The sequence below is a fragment of the Rhinopithecus bieti genome, unplaced genomic scaffold, assembly GCF_001698545.2.
Source record: "Rhinopithecus bieti isolate Rb0 unplaced genomic scaffold, ASM169854v2 scaffold_8675, whole genome shotgun sequence".
Lineage (NCBI taxonomy): Eukaryota > Metazoa > Chordata > Mammalia > Primates > Cercopithecidae > Rhinopithecus > Rhinopithecus bieti.
The window spans coordinates 3,594,769-3,616,509 of record NW_016806447.1 but is presented as its reverse complement, the minus strand read 5'-3'; the positions used below and the strand labels follow the sequence as shown (position 1 = coordinate 3,616,509).

At 43.8% G+C, this 21,741-nt stretch overlaps 1 protein-coding gene across 2 annotated transcripts in view; it reads right to left on the bottom strand.

Annotated features, from left to right (window-relative positions):
• SOWAHB (sosondowah ankyrin repeat domain family member B) overlaps positions 1 to 10,305 on the bottom strand; it is an 11,411-nt gene extending 1,106 nt beyond the window's left edge. Inside the window, exons 1-2 of one of the 2 annotated variants that reach the window (XM_017876543.1) lie at positions 7,609 to 10,305; positions 4,308 to 4,434 (exon numbers count right to left, since the gene is read on the bottom strand). In XM_017876543.1, the coding sequence (XP_017732032.1) occupies positions 7,610 to 9,991 (2,382 nt within the window). In that variant the 5' untranslated portion in view covers positions 9,992 to 10,305 and the 3' untranslated portion in view covers positions 4,308 to 4,434; position 7,609. The remainder of the gene's footprint in view (positions 1 to 4,307; positions 4,435 to 7,608) is intronic. The other variant, XM_017876544.1, reaches the window with a different exon arrangement.
• Between the last annotated feature and the right edge of the window lie 11,436 nt (positions 10,306 to 21,741).

The following is a 21,741-nucleotide window of genomic DNA, read 5'->3' as shown; positions in this document are numbered from 1 at the left end:
CCCCCACCCCCAAAAAAGTAGAAAATAGGAGTCAAGCTTGGTAGCTAGAGATCAGGAAGTGTTATTTTCACATCATGAAGGAGGAATAGTCAGATCAATACTTTTTAATCCAACTCAGTGACTTCATTGTGACCAAATTTAGTAGAAATTTGATAAAGTTTACTTCATGGTTCCATTTAGATTTTTCCAATTCATGAGTGATAGTGGCATTACATACACACACACACACACACACACACACACACACACACCCCTCACCTCTCCATAAGCCTGATTCCTTCATAGCTCTGTCTGAGTTTCAGTTCCGGACAACATCAGAGCTTCTAACTTGACTGGAATTAGTTTATGTAACTTCAATTGGACATAATTCTGTTTAATGACATAATAGCTAATGATTGTTACACACAAAAGATAGTTAAATAGTTTTTTTCATTTGAAGTGAGAAACCCAGACATCTTTCTTGTATGGAAGCATACTGAAAATTATTTAGCTGTATCAATAAATTTTAGCAGCACCTTTTAATCAACTAGATTTCTTTGCTTTCTGCATAGATGGAAATTTAAGTGGACTGTATATTTTGAATGGTGTTAAAATTAATAATACCAAATGTTTACTGAGGATCTACTATGTGCCAGACATTTTCTATGAACTTTGTTCAGGTATAAATTCATTTTATCCTCTCAGAAAACCCATTTTCTATTGCTATTATTTCCATCTTACAAATGACAAAACTAAGAAGTTGAAGGTCTTGTCCAAATCAGGACAGGAGCCAGGCAATCTAGCTTCATTGCCATGAGCTTTAGTACTTACATTATCCAATCTTTCATTAAGCATTTTAAATTTGTTTTGATGTTGACAAACCCAAGTGTACACAGCAGCACTGCTATGCAAAACAGCTTGTACAGAGATTGAATTTACACTCTGGATTCAGTGCCACCATGAACTTAGATGGTCATGACAGGAATGAAGTAATTTGATTACAAAACCAGGCCAGACATGATGGCTCACACCTGTAATCCAACACTTTAGGAGGCCGAGGCAGGTGGATCTCTTGAGGCCAAGAGTTTGAAACCAGTCTGGTGAACATGGCAAAGCCCCATCTCTACTAAAAATACAAAAATTAGGCCAGGCACAATGGCTCACGCCTGTAATCTCAGCACTTTGGGAGGCTGAGGCGGGCGGATCACCTAAGGTCAGGAGTTTGAGATCAGCCTGGCCAACATGGTGAAACCCCATATCTACTAAAAATACTAAAATTAGGGCTGGGTGTGGTGGCTCACGCCTGTAATCCTAGCACTTTGGGAGGTTGAGGCAGGTGGATCACCAGAGGTCAGGAGTTGGAGATCAGCCTGGCCAACATGGTGACACCCTGTCTCTACTAAAAATACAAAAAATTAGCTGGGCCTGTAATCCCAGCTACTTGGAAGGCTGAGGCAGGAGAATCACTTGAACCTGGGAGGCGGAGGTTGCAGGGAGCCTGAGCAACGAGCAAAACTCCATCTCAAAAAACAAAAAACAAAAACAAACAAACAAAACCTAAAATTAGTTGGATGTGGTGGCACACGCCTGTAATCCCAGCTAATCTAGAGGCTGAGACAGGGGAATAGCTTGAACTATAGGTTGCAGTGAGCCAAGATTGCACTCAAGCCTGGGCAATAGAGCAAGACTCTGTCTCAAAAAATATTAAAAAAAAAAAAAAAAAATTAGCCACGTGTGGTGGCTCACACTTATAATCCCAGTTACTAAGGGGGCTGAGGCATGAGAATTGTTGGACCCAGAATGTGGAGGTTGCAGTGAGTCGAGATCATGCCACTGCACTCCAGCCTGGGCAACTGAGCGAGACTTTGCCAAAAAAAAAAAAGAAAAAAAAAAATTGACGAAACCAGGGTATTTTGAGGGTGAGAGGAAATGGAGAAACTCTTTTACATCTTACCTAATTCTCAATTCTTATCAACTAAATCAGCCCCACCAACAAAGTTTTTTTTCCTCACTGTATACATCCAATCCAATGGACAACACCTTATTGAGTCAACATTCCTGATGTTCCCAATATGAAATTAAGATAATACAATAGTTTTACTGATCTCTGCTTCTAGTTTATCTTCTTTACTGCAGCAAGAAGAATCTTTGTTTCACCCCAGCTTATATGTCACTCTCCTGCATTAAATCTTCAATGGCTTCCTATTGCCTGGATCAGTGGCTCTCAGATTTATACAGGAACTTAATATGGTGATAGTTGCATAAGTGTGATTATACTAAAAATCATTGAATTGTACGTTTAAAATAGGTGAATTGTATTGTATGCGTAAAGTTACTTTTTAAAAATGTACAGGGGGAGCTGGACATGATGGCTCACATCTGTAATCCCAGCACTTTGGGAGGCTGAGGCTGGAGGATTGCTTAAGCTCAGGAGTTCATGACCAGCTTGGGCAACATACTGAGACTTCATCTCTACAAAAAAATAAAAAAATTAGCTGGGTGCAGCGGTGTGTGCCTATAGTTCCAGCTACTCCAGAAGCTGAGGTGGAGGATGGCTTGAGTCTGGGAGGTCAAGACTGCAGTGAGTTGAGATTGCGTCACTGCACTCCAGCCTGGGTGGCGGCAGGACACTATGTCTCAACAACAACAGAAAAGATGTACAGGTGCCAGGTGTGGTGGCTCACACATGTAATCTCAGTGCTTTGCAAAGCTGAGACCAGGAGTTTGAGACTCAGCCTGGGCAACATAGCCTGGGTAACAAAGAGACCTTGTCTCTAAAAAAAAAAACAAATGGCTGAGTGTGATGGTGTATACCTATAGTCCCAGCTACTAGAGAGGCTGAAGTGTGAGGATCTCTTGAGCCCACAACTTTGAAGTTACGGTAAGCTATGATGGCAACACTGCAGTCTAGCCTGGGTTACCAAGTGAGACCCTGCCTCAAAAAAACCCAAAAATGTATAGAGGAATCAAGGCACCTGGAATTCACAGCATGCTATGTGTAACACACTGAAATGTTGAACTATAAGCAATTTTACTATCATAAAATAAGACTATGGTATATATACTTAATATTTACAGTACATTTATTACATTAAAATTCACTGCTTTATGACTACAACAAAAAGCGTCGAGCAACTTTTGCATCCATCACTGAAGCGAGAGTGGCCAAAGTGAAATTCAATGCTTTCGTGACTTCTAACTGAAACAAGAACTGCAAAAGGCATTTCAATGCACTTTCCTACATTTGCAAGGAGATTATGTCTTCCCCTCTTTCCAAAGAGCTAAGACAGAAGTATGATGTTTGATCCATGACCATCCGGAGGATGATGAAGTTCAGACTGTGCAAAGACATTATAAAGGTCAGCAAATTGGCAACGTACTCAAGGTTTGCAGGAAGAAAGATGTCATCTACACTGAAGGAGTGCAGCAGCAAAAGGCTAATGGTACAACTGTCCATGTAGGCATTCACCCCAGAAAAGTGGTTATCACTAGGCTAAAAGTAGACAAAGACCATAAAAAAATCCATGAACAGAAAGTCTAATCTCGCCAAGTAGGAAAGAAAAAGGGCAAATACAAGAAAGAAACAATTGAGAAGATACAGGAATAAACGAATCTATATACAAGCTTTCATACGACTGCTAAAATGAAAAAAAAAGTGTTGAGCTAAGCTTATCAACAGTTTCTAATGTCTGCTTTTAAAATGAAATTGGCATGTTAACTTACTTTGTGGCTTACCACCATGTGCTAGCAAATAAGCATTAGCCACACTGAAGACCTAAGAAAATTTTGAAAGAGGAACTTTAAGCACATTTAATCTAATACTTTGATATATTTTTTGTCTTCAAATTAAGACTTCAGGAAAACATCTTGATTTGGAATAACACTAAGTTTTCTGGGAGGAGTTTTGCAATCCTTGGCTTCCTAGAAAATGCCTGTATTTCCTGAGGTCAAAAAGACCCTTCTTTCAACCTAGTCCTAAATGACCTTTCCAGCTTCATTTCTTTCTGCACTGCCTCACTTCTGCCACATTATGTGGCTCAGTATCCTTCAAACCACTCTGTGGTTTTGGTCATGGCCCTTCCGAACTCTCCTGGGATATTCTTCCAGAACTCTTTCTCCACTTCACCCTTCAAAGCTTATCTAACTTCCTTTTTGCCTCCTGACTTCCCCAATCCAGAAAAGCATCATCAGAGCAGGAAATAGGTATATTCTACTAAATGTTGTATTTCCAGCATAACCAAAGAGACTGGCACATGGAAAATGCTTCATAAACGTCCCCTTCTCTGAATTCCCAGAGTCTTGACACACACACATATCTGTGCACTTACCTCACTGTGCTAGAAGCAATTTTCAGTGACCAAACCCTCACATCTCCTTCCCCAGTAGACTATAAGCTCTTGAAGGCAGGAATTTTGTCTTTATCACATAGTAGATGCTCCATAAATATCTGGAAATCTAGATGAATTGAAAACATATTCACTAATCTCCAGATGTTCAAAATCTTCGGGAATATTGAGACATACAATTTACTTGAATACTATGTGGCAAAAATTGTAAATGAGGTATGTACACAGTATTATAAGAATTCTGATGAAGGAGCTATACAGCTTCCACCTTGGAGGTGTTTGTCCTGGAATCTGCATATAGGCTATGACATTTGAACTACCCTTTGAGGAATAAGATTACCAGGAAAATAGCAAAAAGGGTTTTCTAAGTAAAAGAAATTCAGCACAAGACAGAAACTGAGAGTTTAGGGCCACCAGCATCCCAATAGGTCTGATGTAGCTTAAGTTTGGGGTTCATGGCAGGGAGTGGCTGGCAGAAAGCTGGGAAAGTATGCTAGTCCTGGCAGCCCTCCTGGCCTGGACTTTACAACATGAGTAAGAGGGTGTCAGGATCAGATCTGTGTTTTAATCACCTCTCTACACCCTCTTCTCCCCTGACTCCTCCCCAACATACCATATTGACCATGTAAAAGAGTTGATCAGAGGCAGGTATGAGGGACATGATGAATCATCATAAGAATCAACTTGAGACTTAGGATTGTGTTCTAACCAGTGAACAATCAGCCACACTAGTGCTATGTAAATCACACACTGAAGCAGAAGTCAAGAATGTGGTAGAACTAACACAGCTGGTTTCTTGGGAAAGTTAGTATCATTCAATTAAAAGATTCCTGGCCTCTATGAAGCCCTACCTGATTTTCCTAGCCCAAAAGGATCTCTCTCTCTCTCTGTTTCTCTTTCTCTCTCTCTGTTTCTCTCTCTCTCTCTGTTTCTCCTTCTCTCTCTCTGTTTCTTTCTCTTTCTCTCCCTCTCTCTCTTCTGAAACAAGTGCTCTCTCCAGAGCATGTATTTTGTACTTACGACACTTTGAAAATTTTTTCTTGCATTGCTGCTGTTTGTCCTCATTTTCTCTTTGCCTCATTTTATAAGCTTATTTTCTGATATAATGCAGCTTTAAAAGACATCATGGGAGCAAGATAGGTACAGGTCAGGCACAGTGGCTCACGCCTGTAATCCCAGCACTTTGGGAATATTGAAACATACAACTTATCACTTAAGGTCAGGAGTTCGAGACCAGCCTGGCCAACATGGTGAAACCCCATCTATACCAAAAATACAAAAATTAGCCGGGAGTGGTGGTGGTTGCCTGTAATCCCAGCTACATGGGAGGCCGAGGCAGAAGAATTGCTTGAACCTGGGAGGCAAAGGTTGCAGTGAGCGGGGATCACATCACTGCTTTTCAGTCTNTCTGTCTCAAAAAAAAAAAAAAAAAAAAAAGCTAGAGTGTAAAGGAATCATTAATAAATATTGTTAGATTTTAAATTTCAAGATGGGAGGGGTCATCTCCCACTCACCTTTATAAATCCCACAGCACTACACAAAACACATCTGTTGAATAAATTGATGTAGTAATAACAATATGCTAAAGTAAAAACAGTCATTGGATTTTTTAAAATGTTGACATTTTTTCCTTGAAATATCACTAGCTTACTAGTAGTTTACAATGTTTACTAGTTTACTAGAGTATTTGCATAGTTGTCTATCATGTATTCTTTCAAATTTTCATCTCTTCAAACTATGTCCCTTCTGTGGTTGCCATTTTTCTTGCTTTGATTTGACAAAGTTTCATCTCTTACATAGGTCTTTTGGGAAAAAAGCTCTTAGATTTATTTATTATGCTTATTTTTCTAGTAGAAGAGATATAATTATTTCAGCAAAATCATAAAGTAAAAAATCAAAGAAACAATAATATTTGGCATTCGCCGAGACACAATTTTGTAAAGAAGGAAACAGTAATCAGCATAAGTACAATAAATTATGAAGATGTATTGATCTTTTAATGGGGGAAAATAACCAGAAGAAACACAAAAAGACTTAAAATACAGCATCATTGCCACATCTCATGAAAACATTCCCATAAAAAATTAACAATTTCCACTTGAACATGTATTTCAGCCCTCTTTGAACTTATTCTGAAATCTTGATGTTCTACTGATGTTTATAGACTAGCCATTCTCTCACTCCATGAACTCACAAGTTATCAGTCCCTTCAAAAGCAATTAAAAAGGAGCACTTCATGTTAGATATAGAGTACTTAAAGGCTACTATTTAATCTTAACTGGCAACAAGTTTAGTGCAAATAAAATTATATTTAGCAGCTTAGATAGTCCTGGTAAGGATGCATTCTCTTAACACTTGGTTCCTCAGAGTGAAGTCATTTCTCTCTTTTTATGAGTACAAATGTTGGCCATTCAAACCTACTGAAAACTGGTAATGATAATTCTGTTTGCTACACAGGGAGTTTCCATGAAAGATGGTTTCAGTCACTATGCAAATGAGCCACATGGTTTTTACATTTGGAAAGTTCCCTTTGGGTTGATACAAAAAAGCAGGGCCTGAATGACAGTCATTCCTCATGGGAATGGAGTCCAAGTCATAACTGGATCTTACCCAACTTCTTTGTCTGATCAGTGAGGTACCCAAAGGAGGCATTAATCATTTTACCCATTAACCACCATGCAAGGAATTCAAAAGAAGACTTGGGAACAGGGCTGAGGAATCTCTCCAATCGAACTCTACTCTCCAGTAATAATTTTATTTCACTGATTTAAATGCCAAAAAAAAAAAAAGAAAAATAAAGCCATCTGATTTCAAACCTGGTGCTTCCCACTGTCAGCCAAGATTTATTCTTCAAATGAACAGAAGCCAGAGACCTAGCCAGAGAGGATTTTGCATGTGCTTCATCAATTCCTCGAATTGCTTCTCTTTTTGTTAGACATCTGTTCCCTCTCTAGCCAAGGCCTGGGACTCCTGCTTCGGGAAACAATATGGCTTACTGTGCCCAGATCCATGGTGGCAAGGGAAAAGTAAGAATGCCTCCTAGATATCAAGCACCTGGCCCTGCCCCTTGTCTAGGTTTCTCCAGTCAAGGACCTTCAGCTTTTAAAAAGCCTGGATGGCCCTCTTGAGGTCCAGGATGTAGTGACATAAGATCCAGGGAGGTCAATGCCATCTCACTCGACCATCCTCTTTACCAACTCTCAGCAGCTTTTCTATTCCCCCTGAATTATCTCACTGAGCAGGGTGAGGGTGTGCTGCCTGTGTGTTAGACAGAGAGACCCACCTCAGTCACTGTACTCTTCTCTTTCCCTTGGACTGGGGAATTTCTCATACTGGTTGGCCAGTTTCCACTTGTTGTGCTGACTTTTGAGTAGGGCGGCGAAGGAAGTCTTTCGGGTGACACTTCTAGATATTTCCTTGCTCTTGGCCTTTCTGGTTGGGGAAGAACTTCCAACTAAGGGATAGACAGGGAAAATGGGCTTGCCCCGAGGGGCTCCCAACAGCTGCCATATTTCCCCAGAGGTATTACTGGTTAGATACTGCCATGGCTTCTTCCCACTGCTGTCCCTGACATTTACCCGAGAAGCCAACCTTTGCACTAGCAATTTGATGACCCCCTGGTGGCCGTGAATGGCTGCAAGATGCAGCGGGGTATATCCACAACTGGACCTCACGTTTACATCAAGGACAATCCCTGCCTTCTTTGCTCCAGAGACCAAGTCCTGAAGAGCCCTGAGGTCCCCATGTTTGGCTATCCAGTGCAAGGCAGTGTACCCAGTCAGAAAGTCTTTGTGCAAGGCCAGTTGAGGGTCCTCCCAGAACAAAGTCCACACCTGAATCCAGGAGCCACTGGCAAGCTTCACAATCCACTCATGCTCCCTGGCATCTAGGGGAACCAGGGATGATTTGTGCTCAGAAGTTCTGTGGGGGGCCCAGGCTGCAGACCCTTCCCCAATGGGGGCCCACAAGCTGTGTCGCCAACCCCGCTCAGCCACAACAGCCTTAACCTCTGCAAGTTTTGGTGATAAAGCTGCATCAACCCTTGGGCTGGGTGCTGTTCCTGCCTTGGAGGGCTTCCTGGATCGAGGTGGGCGCCGACTTCTTTTCAGCAAGCCCTCATCAAGGTACTCCTCATCAGAGGAGGACAATTTGGCTCTCCCTGCCAGAGAGCTCCTCCTGAGGGACCTCCTTAACTTAGGAACTGGCCAAGGTAAAGGCTCCAGGGGGTGACCTGCAAGGCCATTAGCCCCTGCAGGGACCTGATGAGAGATGCGACCATCCCCTCTGTTTCTGAGGTCCTGAGGGCTCCAACTGGGGCTGCCCTCCTTCCAAGATACAGAAAGGCCCCCAGCTGGATTCCTGAGCTTCCCCCGAACTGGGGTTCCCAAGACAACCTGCAGCCCCTCTTCAGAAGCCCCTGGTGAGTCTTTGGGCCCGCTGCTGCTCTCCTCACTGCCATGACTCTCCTGGTCCACAAAGTCATCCAGATCTTGGAGGGACAGCTGACAACGAATGCTGCGAAAGACAGTCAATGAAGGGTTCCCCGGCCAGGATTCCCAGGGCTCATCCGGAACAACAGGAAAGAGAGAGTGCGAGGAAAGGCGGGGGTCTGGCGGCTCTGAGTTAGGCTCCGTGGAGCCGGGTTCCAAGGACAGCTGGAGGAAGTTGTCTGGCAGCACCGACCAGGCGCGGACAGGGCCCTGATCACCGGCCTCCGGCACCTGCGGGTGCCTGGCCACCCACTCTCGAGTGCGCTGCTGCTGCTGCTGCAGGGTCGAATAATGCAGAGAGCTGGGGGTCAGCAGCTCCGGCCGGTCTCCGCGTGGGGCGGGGTCGGGCAGGAGAGCAGGCGGTGAAGCCCGGCTCGTCGCAGCCTCGACGGTGGCGTGAGGCGAGCAATGCGTTGCAGGCACAGGCGCGGGCTCAGCCAGCGCGCCTTCTTCCGGCTCCCTGGAAGCCCCGCGGCCATCCTGGGCAGGCAGAGCCCGTGCAGGCTTCTCTTCTGCGGTGGCGGAGTCCGGGAGTGCGCCGAGCTCTCCCGGGAGCCCCGCCAGGTTGTTCTGGAGGCATTCCCAGCAGCAGCGGCCCTGTGTCTCCGCCGCCGCGCACCTCGCTCCCGCCTGGGCCCCTGCCGCTGCAGTTGCGGGCACCGGCGCCCTCTGTCCGGGACTGCCCTTCGATCCGCCGCCCTTCCCGGGTGCCGCGCTGGAGCCGCTGACCGGGAGTCCATTGCAAGCTGCGTCGGCGGCTCTGGCTGCTGCACCTGCTGGCTCCTCCTCCGGCTCCTTCTCGCGCCGCCGCCGCCTGGGCTGCTGCTGGGGCGACTGCCCCCGGCGCGCGCCTCGCGGGGAGCAGGGCGCAGCTCCCCCTGCACTGTGGGGGGCCGCGGGCGGCTCGCGGGGTCGCTGCAGCCCCTCCTCCCCTAAAAGGTCCCTGTACCTCCTCTTGAGCACCACGTACTTGGTGCCGTCGGGGTCCTGGCGCACTGCGGCGACCGAGTTGACGAAGCCCTTGAAGAGCTCGCGGCGGTGCTGGTGCTGGCTGGGGGACGCGTTAGGGTCTCGGAGAAAGCTCTTGAAGTGGCTCAGCAAGGCAGCGTTGGTCACGCGGCCCCCAGCCTGGCACAGAAAGTCCAGTAGTGCCTCCTGGCTCAGCTCTCGGGCCATCGCTGCCTTGTCCTCCGCCCCTGAGGTGTCTGCCTCTCGCCCTCCCGGGGCTCTCCCGAGCCAGAGGAAACCCTGGCCGGGCGAGTGTCACCTGCGCCCGGGGCGGCACTAGCCGCCCCCATCAGCAGCGGAGGCCAGCGCTGCCCACAGCCAGTGAGCGCGCCAGGAGGTCCGTGGGTCCCCTTCGGGTGGCCCCAGGGCTGAGTCCCCGCGGCAGTCTCAGTGAGAGAGGGCGGCTCCCAGGCCGCACCTGAGCGACTCTACCCTCTCGCAACGAGTCCCCACCGCGAAAGTTCCCGGGATAGGGCCGAGTCGGTTTCACCTGCGCCCTGGCTGCGCCTCCTCCCTGGCTCTGGGGGAAGGGCCAGGCCCGCCTCCTCGTGTCCCTCCGCCCCCTGAGGACTCCCCACCCCCCGCCACCCATCCCAGAAGAGTCAGACCGGAGAGACTACTGGTAGGTGAGGTTGGCGGCGAACCCAGCCGGCAGCAAACCGCTCTGCGGCCGGGGAAGTGGAAGGCAGGTAGGCGATCGGCCGTTCTTCTAAGTCTCCGCCACGCAGGAAACAAAAACGATAGAAGGTCCGTTCCTGTCCTCCGGTGCTTTGATGTGTTCAGGCTGAAGCCGAAGGGGGAGAAGGAGAAGCTGCAAGTTAACAGGCAATCTGACTTATATTTCTTTATTAACGCTGTAGAGGAGTATTTCAGATTTCTCGAGGCTGTATTGAGGTCTGCAAAACTCACTTTGCATCCAAACTAAATTTTTCTTAAGATGGAAATACTTTCTGGGCCGCTTCTCCGGCGCCCCCTCCTAGGGGTCCAAATACATCCAAGTCTATACTGAAAAAAGAAATCACTCTGAAAATTACTTCTGGCCAATACTGGTTTGGGCCTTTCCCCTTCATACTTGTCTCACATTAAGGTGCTGGAAAAATAAAATCACTTTGATAGCTTCTTGCCCCCGGCGGCTCAAATGAACTAGGAATTATGTCTCGCCAGTAAGGTATTTGATGTGTAGCATTAGTTTGCTTTTATTTATTCTAAAATTTGTGAACAGCAGATATTTGTAGTGTTTTGTGTTGGCTCGGTGAAGTCCTTCCTTTCAGAATGTAAGGTTCAAAATGCAGACTAGAGGTGTCTTTAACGGCACCTTTTCCCCCTAACAGCTGGGATCCCTCTTCCTTTTTCTCTCTCCACATGTTGACCCTTTTGTCTTTGATGTGAGATCCTGGATGTCCCTCAGTATTTCTTATCAGTACTGTTGACATGCCTGAGATAGTTTTCACTGTCATTATCTCTACCTGTTTTAGTTCCAAGTCTTCTTTCATTCTTTTCTTTAACTTGGCCTTCCCATTTCTTTCTGTTACAAGACATCCTTGTTTACCTTCAGCCTCTGCTGACAGGAAATATGTCTATTTCTCAGATCCTCTTATGTCCACTGTATTTCCCATTCAAAAACCTTGATTTTCTCCTTCCCTGTAATTTGCCTCTTTTTTTTATGGACTCTTCTCATCTTTTCACTTCTATTTCTGATTATTCATAGTTCCTATTCTTCTCACCAAGAGAGATTATTGAAAGTGTGTGTGTTGGCCCTACAATTGTTGACAAAGACATGTTTTAGCATGGACCAATCTTAGTGACTGCCCTATAGACCACATTAACTGAGCTTGATTTTAAATCCCCCAAAATACCCTAGTACTTCTCCAGGAATGAATCTTTGGCTTTAAATTATCTAGGTCAGAAAAAAAGAACTGGAAACATTTTGTCTATTTTGGTATTTTCTAGGATCCAAACCCAATACTGGGTTGAGAGAGGGATAGTGGTTTCCACTGATGTCTCTACATAACATCAAGCCTTTAGGATAGTTATTAAAATTAAGGTTTTGTATTAAACTTCAGTTTTCTTTTGAATTTATTTGCTGGTATAGAGTCTTGTTGGGACTGAGTAAGGTGAGTCCATACCTAAGGCAGGAGGAAGACCAAATGGAAGACTTAAGTGGGCATTTTAGAATGGCAAGTGGAAAGCATCTGTCTTTGCTACTTTTTAAAACAACTGGTTACAAAATAAGGGGCTAGCTGCAAAAGAAAGCCATAATGTGGAATGAGGTTTTGACTCAAAGGACGTAGAAAGACTAGAGTGAAAGGAAGTGGAGGTCCAGGTGAGGGGAAATTACAAAGCATACAGTTGTTGAAATCAGATTATTTTTAGTTGAGGGTAGAATTAATAGGATTGGAGTCAACAAGAAAAAATAAATCTGATTGACTTAGATTTCTGGATTCCCAGGTACTTTGGTGTCCAGACCTTCTCCTCTTTCTCTTGTCGCAGGATAAAGGGATGGTTAATTAGAAACCTCTTTATGTTATCTCAGGGAGCATTTTCCTGCCTCCAGCATATACAGTTCATTATTTCCAAAAAGATTTATGAAGCTCCTACATTATCCCGACACTGTTGGAAATGGGTATAAAGAAGAAAGTGTATTTGAGAACTCACTATTTCTCTCTATTTAGTAGCAGCAACAAGAGAAATGGCATGAACCTGAGTGCTAAGTGATTTAAGAGAGACATGCACCACATACTGAAGAAGTTGAGAGGAGGTGCATAAAGGAAGAACTCAGGCTCAGTTTGGGGGATCAGGACAATTTTCCAGTAAGAGCTAACTTTGGGGCCGGGCGCGGTGGCTCACAGCTGCAATCCCAGCACTTCGGGAGGCCGAGGCAGGCAGATCACGAGGTCAGGAGACTGAGACCATCCTGGCTAACAGTGAAACTCCGTCTCTACCAAAAATACAAAAATTAGCCGGGCATGGTGGCGGACCCCTGTAGTCCCAGCTACTCGGGAGGCTGAGGCAGGAGAATAGCGTGAACCCAGGAGAAAGAGCTTGCAGTGAGCCAAGATCGTGCCACTGCACTCCAGCCTGGGCAATAGAGCCAGACTCCGTTTCAAAAAAAAAAAAAAAAAAAAAAAAAGCAAAGAGCTAACTTTGAGTAAAAAGGTGAGAATAGGCTTTAAGGCAGAAAAAACATTGGTGCAAAGGCAAAGATCTGATCTACCATCGCTATCTGGGTAATGAACTGCCAATAGATCTGCTTGGCCTGTTTGGCTTTAAGGAAGACGATGTGTGTGGATGTGCTGGAAAGGGAAAAAGTAGATAGGATTCAGAAGATAAAGGGCTTTGGGGGCATGCGTGGCTTGGAAGAATTTTCCCAAGGGTAGCAACCTGACCAGATTTGTACTTTAGGAAGATCTCCTGGAAGTAAGTGTTGGTTTGGAATCATGACTAATATTAATAAGTAAAAAGAGTACATTGTATAACAAGCTGTATATAACCAAACCTAAGAACCATTGATTGTATGACACATTGTGATTTTAGAGATGTTAAAATATGAAAAAAAAAGTTCCTCCTAAAATAGAATATGGCATAGAGAAATATGGTATGTGTGATAAGATCCTATTTTAGAAAAATACTATGTGTATATGTATTTGGGGGTAAAATTTAAGGACTGGATATGGGGTGACTTTAATTTTTTTAAATAGCCTTATAAACTATTTTACAATGAGAATATATTACGTTTTAGTTTGAAACAGACACTAAAGAAAAAAAATCCCATAAATGAGTATCAACAAAGAAAGAGACAATATCAAATCTTTAGGCTGGAGGAGGAAGGTGAGGCTGCCCACAGGAAGAATAGTCCAGAAATTACTGAGATGATCTAAGAAAGTGATGAAAAAGGTCTGAGCTCAGCAGTGGGCAAGAAAGGGAGACGAACAGATGTATTGGAGAGGTGTTCAGTGTATACATGTAATAGGATTTGGAGCCAGAGTAGTCTGGGGATGAGAGACCAGATTGGCTTGCTCCCACGTGTCTTGCTTGAGTGCCTGGATGTAGTACCACCCGACCAACCACTGTGTGATTTTCTCCATTAGGGAACGGTATACACTCGGGGGTTAGAGACAGGGAAGGCAGGTACTGGACTGTTCCAGGTTGAGGGTTGGCAGGTCGGGGCATACAAATTAAGCTTCTGGAAGAGGGTAGTGGTATGAATGGATAGTGAAGGAAGTCAGCTCAGAGGGTTAGTGGATGACTGTTACCCATGGGCAGTTGTTACCATCCGCCTCAGTAGAAAATATAAAAGTAGTCATTATTGGAAATGGGAAAGATGATCAATTCAGTTTGGACATATTAAGTTTGAGGTGCCTATGAGCCATAAAGATAGAAATATCTAGAAGGCAGTTGGTAATATAGGTTTGAGGCTAAGGATGTGTGGCATTAGCATCTATAAATAATGGTCATTTAAACCACAGGCAATAACAAAATTGTTTAGAAAGAGATATACAGGCAGTGGGAAGAAATAAGGGTAGAAGATGAATCCACATTTACCAAAGACAGAGGAAAAGTAACCTGTCAGGGAGACTTAGAAGGAGCAGCTGGAGGGGAAGAGGAGCACCACTGAGCTCAGTGTCACAGATCACCAAGGAAGGAGGAAGAACAGCTTTCTATGCCAAGATGCCAAGTTAGATAAGACATGAAATATGACCATAGCCTGTTAGGTCACTGGGGCCCAATCTGGAGCAGTTTCACAACAGTAGTGGGGACAGAGACCAGGTCATAGGGTGAGTGGGGTACAGAGTAAGATGAAAAAAGCCTTGAGCATGCAAGGAAGGAGAAAAGAGAATTCTAGACAAGGAGGATATCAGATCATGTAATGTAAGATTTTTTTTTGTATAGTTGTTAGAAGAGATATGAGCATGTCTGTGTGCTGAGGGAAAAGAGCCAGGAGAGGATAAGTTGAGACCTAGAGGAGAGAGTAAATAATTGATGAAACAGGGCTTGGGGTGGGGCTGGAGTCCAGAGTTCAGGTAGAGGGATTCCCTGGGACAGGACAGCAGAGAGCCATTTTTCCCATTAAGAATTGGGAGAGGAAAAATGGCTATTGTATTCATTAGCATAGGCTAACCTGCTATAAAATAAACCTTAACTTGTAATGACTCAAAATAAAGTTTATTTCTCACTTACATCATTTTAGGGCAGTTTTTAAAGACAGGCAGGCAGCTACTTCCCATGCAGTTATTTAAGGAACAAAGCTGATGGCAGCTCTGCCATCTTTAACACATGGTTTTCATATCATCAAACAGCTTGCCAGAAGGGGAAAGATCACGATGATGTGCACGTGAAACATTTTTATAGACCAGGCATGGAAGTGGTAGACAATACTAATGCTCAAATTCCAGTGGCAAAAAATTTCATCACATGATACACCTAACTGCCAGGGAGGTTGTGAAATGTAGTGGAGCTGTGAGCCCAGGAGGAAGGAAGGAATAGATTCTAGTTAATAGCAGTTCATCTCGGCCATAGCTATAGATACACATTCACTTTATTTGCACATGGGGAGCAGAAAGCTGAGAGGTTTTATGCATGAAGATCTCCATTTTCCTCATGGTATAGAAAAGGATGCCATTCATTGAGTATGAATATGTAGGAGAGAAAGAAGCATGAGTAAGGTTCATGTATCAGTTAGGGTAATTGGGAGAGGCATATAGGATTGCCATTTGGCCAAAGGAACCAACTTATTTTGAAAGTTTATGGTGTCACCAGATCAAACCGCTGTTATTTTCTCCATGAGGGCTCAGTACACTGCGTGTTTAGAAACAGGAAAGGCAGGCACTAGACTGTTCCAGGGTTGAGGGTTGGCAGGTGGGGCATGAAAATTAAGATTTTGGAAGAAGGAAGTAGTATGGATGAATAATGAAGGAACTCAGCTCAGAAGGGGCCTAAGAGATAGGGAGAAAAGTTTTGAGGAAGTCTTGGTGGGGCTGAATAGCAGGTACAATGGGAGTCAGTGAATATGAGAGCTGGAGGGTTAGGGCATTGTGGGCAGAACATCAATTATTCTCAGGTCTTGAGGCTTGAGGTTTCCAAAGTGGAATAGTTTGGGGGTGATGACAAGGTTCAGAATGTGACCACATAAATGAAGCATAGTGGAGTGGAGAGGCATATTGAAGATGACAATACTGTGGAATGGTGAGACCAGGTGTTGAATGAGTCTTATACAGGGATACTGAGTTATCTAGGATGGAGAGGACAACAAAAATTGCCTCAGTCCTTAGTACTGTGGCATGAGGAACACTGATGGCATTCTGCTTGGAGTACTTGCTCTGCTTCTCATCAACACATAGTGATGAGGAGCAAATAGTGTAATAATGTAGTGATTTACACATGTGGGTCATGTTCCAGACCACACTTCTTTATCATATCTTCAGAACAAGTATGGGAAGTGTGTAGAACAGAGATCATTACTCTTATGGATGAAATGTTTGTGATCCTCTAAATTCACATGTTGACAGCCTAACCCTCAATGTGATGGTATCAGAGAACGGGGCCTTTGGGAAGTAATTAGCTTATGAAGGTGGAGCCCTTATGAATAGGATTTGTACCCTTATAAAAGAGAACCCACAGAGTTCCCCCACCCCTTTCTGCCATGTGAAGGCACAATGAAAAGACAGCTGTCTATGAGCCAAGAAGTGGGCCTTCCCTAGACACCAAATCTGCCAACATCTCAATCTTTTACTTCTCAGCCTCCAGAACTAAGAGGGATAAATGTTTGTTGTTTAAGCCACCAAGTCTGTGGTATTATGTTAAAGCAGCCTGAACAAACTAACTGAATTATCTTGCAGAAAGCAGCTCTCCTTGCTATTAATAAGTCTGCATTTCTTGTAGGACGTTCTGATGAGCTTATTCTTTGCCTTCCGTCCAAACCTCTACTGTGGATGTGGAGTGATATCACCATTCAAGAAGGTGGAACTGCCCAATGTTAATCATCCAGGTCAGTGGGTAGATCCCCAGGTGATATAGTTTGAATGTTTGTCCCCTCGAAGCCTAATGTTGAAATTTGATCCCCAGTGTTGGAGGTGGGGCCTCTGGGAGGTGTGTGAGTCATAGGGGTAGGTTCCTAATGAGTGGCTTGGTGCCTTTCTCATGGTAATGAGAAAGTTCTTGCTCTATTGGTTCATACCAGAACCGATCCTTAAAAAGAGCCTGGCATCACCTCCCCTCTCTCTTGCTTCCTTTCTCACCATGTGACACACTGGCTCCCTTTGCCTTCTGCTATGACTAAAGGCTCCTGAGGCCTCACCAGAAGCCAAGCAGATGCTGGCACCATGTGTCTTGTACAGCCTGCAGAACCATGAGCCTAATAAACCTCTTTTCTTTATAAATTACCCAGTCTCATGTTTTCCTTTATAACAATGCAAAATGGACTAATACATCAGGTGAAATATAGCAAAGGTAGAATGCAGAAATGCAGGAGAGGAAACCAGGGGGCTTGCCCACCCTCCGTCCTCACCATCCTTTGTTCAGGTTTGGATTTCCGCAAGTCTAGACATTCTGACATAGCAAGGGAAATGCATCTTCATGCTGAACTATGAACTGAAGTTGGGGATTCTAGTTTATGTGCCAGATAATCTGACGATATGGTGCTTCCTGCATTTACTTCCCTTATCTTATTTGAACCTTTATTTATTTATTCATCAAATATTAATTGAGGGCCCACCAGGTATATGCACTTTTCTGAGGCTGGGAACACAGTGGTAAACCAAACAAATAAAATCACTGCTCTCAGAAAGTTTACATTCTAGTGAGAAAGAAACAGACAATAGACAGAAAATAAACAAAGAAATATCAGTAGCAATAAGTGCTCAGATGCAAAAGCCAGCTGATATGATGGAGGCTGACTAGAGAACTATTCTAGCAAGGATGGGCAGGGAAGGCCTCTGTTAGAACATACCAATAAGCAGAGACCACAACAATAAGAAGACTGCAGCCATGTGAAGATGAGGAGGAGGGATCAGGATGGAATGAGCTTTCCAGACAGAGGTAACAGCTGAGGTTACATCAGAAATGAGCATGGTTTCACCTCTGATTCTTGTGATAAAGATAGATAGATTAGATAGGTAGGTAGTTAAATTAGATAGATAGATAGATACATAGATAGATAGATAGAAAGAAAAAGAAAGGAGCTTGGTGTGTTTAAGGAACAGAAAGCAATCCAGCCTCTAATCTGGAGCATGATGAGCAAGGGAAATGTGGGGTGAGGTCAGACAGTAAGCAGGATCTGGGTCTTGCAGGGCCTAATGGGGTTGGAGTTTCAATCTAATTGTGATGGGAAGCCATTAGAAGTTTATAACCAGGAGAGTGATACAAAATCTATGTAGTAAACAGATCATCTGGCTGCTGTGTGGAGAGTAGATTGTAGGGGATATTAAAGTAGGAGCAGAAAATCCAGCTGGGAAACTACTGCCAAAGGGGAGGTAAGAGATGGCAGTGACTTGGAATATTAAGGCGTCACATGTGGAGAAAGATTGAGATTTGCAAAATGTTCCAGAGGTAGAACTAAGACAGTTTACTGACGGATTGATTTCTTAGGCTGTTCTTACATTGTTATAGAGAAATACCTGAAATGGATAATTTATAAGAAAAAGAAGTTTAATTGACTCACAGTTCTGTAGGCTTTACAGGAAGCATGGTGCTGGCATCTGCTTGGCTTCTAGGGAGGCCCCAGGAAGCTTCCTATCATGGTGGAAGGCTAACGGGGAGCAGGTACCTCACATGGCAAAAGCAGGAGCAAGAGAGAGGGAGAGTGAGGGGGGTCCACACAACCTTTAAATGACCAGATCTCGCGAGAACTTACTCACTATCACAAAGACAGCACCAAGCCATGAGAGATCCACCCCATGATCCAATCACCTCCCACCAGGCCCCACCTCCAGCACTGGAGATTACAATTCAACCTGAGATTTGGGCGGAGACAGATATCCAAACTATATCGATTGGATATAAATTTACCAAGATTGAGAATATTGCAGGAAGAACTGGTTTGGGAGCAGGAAGTCAAGCATCCCATTTTGGAAATGTTATATTTGAATGACCATTAGATATCTAAGTAATGATCTAGAGCAAGCAGTTGGACATATAAGTCTGGAGCTCAGGAGTAGGTCAGAGCTAGAGGTATAAATTTGAGTCTTTGCCCTTGAGGTGGTATTTTAAAGTTATGGGATTAGATGAATGTATCTATGGAGGAAATCTAGAAAGAGAAGAAAAAAGTCCTATGTCAAGCTCCAGCATGAGGGGTCCATCTTTAGTAGTATCTTGCATAAATATTATAAGCTGTCTCAATCATACTGTGGCAATGAGAGAAACTGTAAAATCTATGCTTTGTCCCCCTAAGTCAGTTTGCTGATTGTGGCTCCAGCAGACATTAGTGTGAGTAACCTTATACCCCAGGAAGAAGTTAATTTTAAGGTCCGGAGTAAAAGACTTTCCTCCCTCTTGTTGGAAGTCTTCCTCTATTGCCAACTTTAGAACATATGGGTTTAAATATTTTTAAAGGCATCAGTAGGTTTTCTATGTGTATCCTGATTTTACATGTGGGAAAACCAAGTTTCAAAGTTTAATGGTATCTTAGCCCATTCAGGCTGCTATAACAAAATACCATAAACTAGGTGGCTTTTAAACAATGGAAATTTGTTTCTCATATTTCTGGAGACTGGGAAGTCCAAAATCAAGGTTGCAGCAGATTTGGTGTCTGCTGAGGACCTACCCTCTGGCTCATAAATAGTACCTTCTATATGAGTCTTCAGTTGGTGGAAGAGAAAACTCTGGTCTCTTCAGCCCCTAATAGGGGCACTAATCCCACTCAGGAGGACTCAACCCTCATGACCCAATTACCTCAAAAAGGCACCACTTCCTAATACCATTACATTGGGATATTTGAATCAAGTTGACTTCAAATCTATTTCTATTCTTCTTTCAACATTCTGTACTAATTCTTGTGTTCTTCCTGAGTATTTCCTCAAATTCAATCACTGCTTATATTCTTATGATTCCCAAATTATATATGTGTAGTTCACCTAGAAAAAGCATAGACTTTCAAGCAATTTGTCTCATCTTGGCTCTGTTCCTGTCTCCTTAAATTTGGCCAATTTCAAACCTCTCTGGGCCTCAGTCTCATTTGTACAATGGGGTAATTAGACTAGTTGATTCTGAAGTCCTTTCCAGTGCTCACATTCTGGTTTTAAATTTGCTGCTGCTTCTAATAATGTTAATAGTAATAATGACATTCATTGCATATGCAGTGCCAGACATTGAGACAAGTGCTTTACAGGTGTTAATATACTTAATCCTCCTAATAGCATCCTATAAGATAGGAGCTATGATTATTTTTATTTTATAGTTGAGGAGACCAAGATCCAGATAAAGTAATTACCCGCTATTTTGTAATGAATAAGTAAGTGGCAGAGGCAGGATTCAAACCCAGAGGGTTTTAGTCTGGAGTCAGCATCACTTAGTTCCAGCTCTGCACTTGTTTCACTTCAAAGACCCTGAACCCTGTTATGCCTTCTCACCTTAGCCCGACTTCACTTCTGCCCCCCAAGCGCAGGTCCTGACTTCTTGTGTTACTTCTTTCCTGTGTATCTTTCTCCCCATCTCTTCTGACTATTTTTCCTTCCTACACAAAAGAAAAGAAAAGCAAAACCAAAAAAGAGTACCTCCTTCAGTCACTGCCTTAGCCCAGCCTCATTATTCTGTGCAGATGTCCAGATGTCACCTCCTCCCAGGGATTTTTGCTGAACTCCTTGGCTAGGTCAGCTTTCCATCTCCAGGTACCTCCAGGCATTTCCACTGGGAGAAAGTTAGGTTTAAGATGCCCATTAAACGTTAAGTAGAGATGGCCAGTGGCTGAACTGTGTTGCCCCCTCATCCAGAACAGGGACTCATCATGGTGGGACTGTGTTTGCTTCACCACTAGCAAAGACTTTGTTGTGAAGAGGACTTGGAATAGCAAAATATATTTGTTTCCTGGAGCTGCTGTAATGCAGTATCATAAACTGTGTTCCTTAAAATAAAGGGAATTTATTTTCTCACAGTTCTAGAGTCCAGACATTGGAAATGGAAGTGTTGGCAGGGCTGTTCTCCCTCCTGAGGCCCCAGGAGAGAATCCTTTTCCTCTTCCAGCTTCTGATAGCTGTCTTCATTCCTCAGCTTCCTTGGCTTGTAGCCGCATCACTCCAATCTCTTGCTCCATCTTCATGTGGCCTTCTTCTCTTCTCCTGGATTAAAGATAAACTAAAAACAAGATCCTTCATTTAATTATATCTGCAAACCTTTACCTTTCCACAAATAAGATAACATTCACAGTTCTAGTGATTTTGACATGGACACATCTTTTGGGGCCATCATTCAACTCACTATACAAGAAAGCTGAAAGAAGTTCAAGATGTCCTTCTCCAACCCCTCCCCTTCTTCCTTGAGTCTGGCTAAATTAAATTTCCTTCAAGATTCAGCTCAGCTGTCATGAAATCAAGGGAGTCATCCTTGACCCATACCCCCAGTCTCAGGACATGCTCCTCCTATAATAATAATAGCTGTTGCATATTCAACACTGTTTTAAGGGCTTTATGTGTATGAATTCATTAATTCTTGCTACAAACCTATGGGGTAGTCCTCATTACTGTCCTTATTTTACTGAATCTTAATAGTCTGTTGTGTTGTCTCTCTCCCCTACTAGACCTCCTCCAGGGCAAAAACCAACCTCTTATTTATCTCTATGCCCCTGACACTCACGGCAACACATCCAGGCTCTCTAGAAATACTGATGGGTTGAATAAATGACTGAATAAGAGATAGGTTCATAATAGACTGGGGAGAGTTTTGAGTATCATATTAAGACATTTGGATTTCATCTCTGAGATCACAGGAGG